This window comes from Ascaphus truei, chromosome 2 (genome assembly GCF_040206685.1).
Source record: "Ascaphus truei isolate aAscTru1 chromosome 2, aAscTru1.hap1, whole genome shotgun sequence".
Lineage (NCBI taxonomy): Eukaryota > Metazoa > Chordata > Amphibia > Anura > Ascaphidae > Ascaphus > Ascaphus truei.
The window spans coordinates 132,280,102-132,286,101 of NC_134484.1; the positions used below are offsets into that span (position 1 = coordinate 132,280,102).

Sequence of the window (6,000 nt, forward strand, 5' to 3'; positions counted from 1 at the left end):
ATTCCAGAGATACTTATCATTGAAGGTACTGGTTTCACACTGGGATTTGGATTGCTGTCCAATAGGAACCCGCAATGGATGTATATGCAAATGATTTAAATTAGCATACTTCCCAGGTATGTTCACAGCTATCTCTCCAGTAGAGATGTGAACTTGTCTAAATGTGCTTCACCTACTGTATGTTTCGTTTATAGTTTACAAATTCCAAAAAGTCAAAGTAAAATTAAACATTTTCCTTAGGACGTTGTCATTTTCGATCAAACTTCGAAGCTTTCCTTGAAATACGAGTTTTGAGAGAGAAGAGAGAGGCCCATTGACTCACGTGGAGAGAGTGACACCTGAGATACCTGACATTATTTTAATTTGCATATTTGCCAGGAATCTTAAGTGTGATCACACATATCTCTCCACATGTTATATAGAAGAGAGTTTTGGGAGGTATATGTGATTGGTTACAATACTAAATAGGTTTCTTGAACTCTCGCACTCTCAATTTTACAGATTCTTGCAGCATCTAAGACTGAATATTATAAGGATCTCCCAATATGGCCCTCGAGGCAACACATCTGCATCTACCAACATGGCCACCTTGGCAGGAAGTCGGCCTCCTTCTGAAACAATTGCCTGCACCTGTCTACTCCCTTTATAAGGATTCATTACCCTCTCTTCATTGCCTTTGCAAGGTTCTGTTTCTCTGGACTCCTGCTATTGCCGTATCCTGCCTGCCTTGTTTCTTCCTGTTCCAATCCCAGGCTGTGACTACGACCAACCTGCTTTCTCCAGCCCTGACCACGGAACTGTGACCCCTACTACTCTGCTTTCTCCAGCCGTGACCCCGGAACAGTGACCTTGAACATCCTACCTTCTCCTGCCCTGACCTCGGAACCCGGACCTCATGATTCTACTCTTCAGGATTTGGGGTTACGGGTTTGTCTCTCTCCTCCACTTCTGCCTAGGGGGTCTGTCTCAAGTACAGTACACAGCGACGTACGCAACCGTAACAATATGCAACAATTTTTGCAAAAACATTTTTACAACTCGTGAAAAATGTCAGAAACACAGTTGAGACAGTTTCACAATTTATCTAGTGCTTAATAAGTGTATTTTAAACATTTCTTTAATGGTGAATCTTCTTGGCAATGGGGAGCGCAGAATTAATGCCAAGAAGATTCAACATACAAGAATCACGAGGATGTTCTTTTCGGGTTTGAGCAGCGTATCTACTGTATGGGTTTTTTCCACTAAAATTCACTATGCATTTGCATTATCCATCAGTCACAATTTCACTGTCACTTTTTACTATTATTATCAGTTCCACTAAAAGAGCGCCCAGTTATTTCACGTTCTTTATTTCTTTAATGCTGTCTGACCTCTGACAGATGCACATAATAAAGCTATTGAATAACACACACAAGCCGGAAGTCATGAAATCGTGATCCGCGCTATGTCGGTGAGTCTATGGCAGGTACTACGATTCGGCCGCGATAGCACGGTTAGAACTTTGATGACTCCTGGCCATTGATCCTATCCTTCTACAAGCAAATCTATGTCCGAACCATTATATACAACAAAGTACACTAAACATATAACTGTCAGATTTTGTATATATATGATTGTTCTTACGTTCCTTTTCTCATTCATATATATCACACAAATTATCCATGCTTATATATAAGCCTAATTACTACAGTATATACCAGTATAGATATGCAGTAAAAAGTATCTGCTAAAGATGATTATTTCCTCTCCTTCCCATATCAATAAGATTTGTGACAGTAAGTTTGTTTTAATGATACAGTAGCTATTATAGTCATAAAATGTAAATATTGGATTGGACTATACTGACAAAGTGATGCTACTACATAAGACTGCTCCTGACCTATTCACTTAGATGAGTCATGAGGTGTCTTCTGGCCCCTGAAGGCATCTTGATATTGCACCACTTAGAAAATATGGGCCATAGTGTTATTAGTCCCTCCGACTCTAATTTTCTAATTAGCTGGTCACAATTGATGACATCTTACACAGATATATATAAATTGCTTTTTTAATAATATATATATATATATATATATATATATATATATATATATATGTATATATATATATATATATATATATATATATATATATATATATATATATATTGCAGAATAAATGAGTTCTTCAGTATTAGGTGATACCTTTTTTATTGGACTAACAATTTACGTCATAGGACAAGCTTTCGAGAGTTCTCCTCTCTTCTTCAGGTCAAGCAATACTGATATACAAAGTATTAACTCTCGAAAGCTTGTCCAATGACATAAATTGTTAGTCCAATAAAAAAGGTATCACCTAATACTGAAGAACTCATTTATTCTGCAATATCGCAACTGGACTAACACGGCTATTTTCTGCTTTATATATATATATATATATATATATATATGAGACAAACAAAACAAAAAAGCAGCGCCTAGTGAGGGTGTAATTATAAGTGAATATAAGATATAATTAACTATATGTGCTAATTAATTGTGAATAACAAAAATTCAATATAAAATATACTTAAATAAGTGCCTATCCTATTGTAAGTTAAAATAAACAGTGTATAACCTATATATAATATATACTGTGATAATGAGTAACAAACAAAATTAATAAATGAAATAACAAAAAACAAAAAAGAGGGTAAAAACCAGTCCTCAAAACAATAGTCCAATGATGAAAAATGAAGGTGGGTATAGGGGGTCTCCGGCTGCTCTCAAAGGGATTAACCACATCCGAATGGAATCTGCAGAAAGGAAAGAGGAGAGAGTGCACGCCCCATAGTATAAAACCGTAAATTTATTGAGGGGAAGGGGGGTAAAAAATGCACTCACAAGGGTACAAGTTTTAAAAGCATATCGTGATCATAATCACCACCATCCGGTAACTGCAATCAATTCTTTAGAAGACCCTCGGTCCCGAAGATGGAAGAATCACACTCTAGCAGGATGTCCTGGGTAAGTAGATAGTTGGGAAATAAGTTCCAAAGATCCCAAAGGAATATAACCTTGCTGGCAGGTCTCTGTGGCGTCCGGCGCTCGAGTAGGTTTTCTCCTGCGCTCCGTGATGACGTAGTGTCTATGCGTCTTACGTGATGATGCTCCCTGACGCGTTTCGTCACACACGGGTGACTTTTTCAAAGGGTAGTGGGGAAGAATGATACGGCCTCATATATATACCCTAATGGTTACTAATATACTTAGTATGGTATCCACATGTAGTAGTAGCCTCTCATGCTCTTTAGTGTGTTTATTGATTCTATCAGTTCTAATAGCAGTATGTGTTTCTCTCAGTATTACAATATTCCATAGTGTCATTAGAAGCTATTTCGGCTCCAATCACCTTTATTATTATACTCAGCTGATTGTAGGGTGTGTTACGGAACCATTAGGGTATATATATGTGGCCGTATCATTCTTCCCCACTACCCTTTGAAAAAGTCACCCGTGTGTGACGAAACGCGTCGGGGAGCGTCATCACGTAAGACGCATAGACACTACGTCATCACGGAGCGCAGGAGAAAACCTACTCGAGCGCCGGACGCCACAGAGACCTGCCAGCAAGGTTATATTCCTTTGGGATCTTTGGAACTTGTTTCCCAACTATCTACTTACCCAGGACATCCTACTAGAGTGTGGTTCTTCCATCTTCGGGACCGAGGGTCTTCTAAAGAATCGATTGCAGTTACCGGATGGTGGTGATTATGATCACGATATGCTTTTAAAACTTGTACCCTTGTGAGTGCATTTTTTACCCCCCTTCCCCTCAATAAATTTACGGTTTTATACTATGGGGCGTGCGCTCTCTCCTCTTTCCTTTATAAAGCTGTGACCATGCAGCAAACTTAAGCCTATAGGGAACCATGTTAAAAATGGTTTTGAAGCAAAAGGTGACCCTGTGTGTACATTTGCATGTCATTTCCCACAATCCCTTGCTGCAGTGGAAGTGCTGTGTGCTGGGTGATAATGGTGAAAGGTTGCAGACCTGTCTAAGACATGCAAATGAGCATACAGGAATATTTCCATTTGCTATATGCTTTGCTGTGGAGGGTTTTTGTCACTTTTTTACCCACCATTACTTAACTAAGTATATATATATATATATATATATTACCAATAAAATGTGGCTTTTTAGATTTGTGTGTGCTTATGTATATAAATATATATATGTACACATACACACTGTAGAACTGGTGTTATATCGTTCATAAGCAGCCGATTAGAGGTGTTATCAATCTCCCACATACTTTAACCACAGGCAGAAATAGGTACAGTACAAAGGGTACAGCTAAATTTAATACTGTAGGCACGGGACATAGAAGACAGGTACTGTAAATAGAGAAAAAAGACAGGTAGCTGAGCAATACGTACAGTTGGAGGATATGACCAAGGACCTGGCCATAACAAAAATGGTACCAGTTTAATCAAAGAAAATAAAATCACATTGTTAGCAATAGGATTTTCCTCTTTCATTTATTTGATGCTGTTTTTTTATACACATCAGTTCTGCACCATGTAAACTCTGACACTGTATACATTATGGGTTCTCCCAAATACGATCCATATGCATGTGAAGTGCACAAGAGCCAAAGGAGAGAAAAGCTGGTATAGCTGAATGCAATAGACCCTACATGTGAGTTATTAAGAATGACCCTTTCTCTGATATTGTATTTTGTATGTAAACAGCAACAGAGCGTGTAGCTTGGGCTTGCAATGCTGCGACTGTCCTGGCGAGAGCTCGGTACCTGGATAGTGTGCCCCGGTGTGGAGGAGACAACAGGTCCTCCCACCAGCTTGCAGTACAGATCCATCCTGGGCTGTGAGACGCTCTCCTCCTCTCCGCAGGTGGCTGTCGCCTTGATCTTGGCTCCCTCTGCCAGATTAAAATAAGGAGGGTGCAGGCTGAAACCTTTCCCTGCACCTGCTGAGTCCTGGCTGCAGACCCCATGCAGCAAGAAAGACAAAAGTACAAATCCACAAAGTGCCCCTGTGAGGAGGGAGCAGGCTGGGGTAAGGCTGCAGGCTGAAGTCTTGTTACTGTTCCCAGGTGGGCACTTGGCGCTTCTGAACCACAGCACCATCCTCACTGAAGCACGTATCCCACCGCTCTAGATCTCAGCAGCTGCCCTCCAGATCCTGAGCCCGATAAACACAGCCTCCTCTGCTCTGCTCTCCTTCCCCTTCTGGCTCACACTGTTGCTGTCAGTGCTTGAAAACAAAGCAGCAGGCAGCTCCCTGTCTAGTGAGTAGACTTGGAAATGACACACCCCCTGAGCAGCAACCTGACCGGGTCACACAGGCTGCTGCACCTCTGTGCTCTATCTAGGCAGTCTCCCTGTTTGGGCACAGTGCACAGTTGCTTGGGTACAATTGATGCTAGTCCGCTGTGTCCCTTTAAAGCAGCAATTTCCTTCAGCATATCTAATATTATGCAGTTTATTTTTCCAAGCATTGGAAAGTTCCAATGAAAGCGTGATGTTATTATGAACCAAATGATATATAAGGCCAGGTCCCCCAGTGGCAGCTGCGGCGTTGCGCGCCACATACCACAGCACAGCCCTCTATGGGGCAGGCCCCAGTGTGTGTGTGTGAGGGCGCGCAAAGCGCGATGATGCGTACGCTGGCAGTGAAGACAAGAATGTTGTCTACCTGTACCTGACGTGGTCGGCGGGCATCCAATGAAAGGGCAGATACTCTATGACCCATCATGGCCACGTCCCCATCATGGCCCCCACCCCGCGCATCCCATTGCTCCACCACAGACCGCCGATTGCCGCTTTCTTCTGTGCACACGCCGCCAGGTCGCCAGGCAGCAGTAAATACTGGGGCCGTAGCCTAAGGCTACGCTTATAGTGCCGGCGACGGCGACATCAGGCTACGGTCGCTGGAAAACTCAAATTGAGATGATTTCCAGCGATCGCGACCAAGCCGTCGCTCCATCGCGCCGCGCTTACTATAAGCGCACGCGACAGCT

At 42.0% G+C, this 6,000-nt stretch overlaps 1 protein-coding gene across 1 annotated transcript in view; it reads right to left on the reverse strand.

Annotated features, from left to right (window-relative positions):
* Nucleotides 1–5,249, reverse strand: part of LAMA3 (laminin subunit alpha 3) — a 331,820-nt gene extending 326,571 nt beyond the window's left edge. The window contains exon 1 of the mRNA XM_075584995.1: nucleotides 4,772–5,249. Coding sequence (XP_075441110.1) covers nucleotides 4,772–5,107 — 336 coding nt within the window. The 5' untranslated portion in view covers nucleotides 5,108–5,249. The remainder of the gene's footprint in view (nucleotides 1–4,771) is intronic.
* Nucleotides 5,250–6,000: the final 751 nt, after the last annotated feature.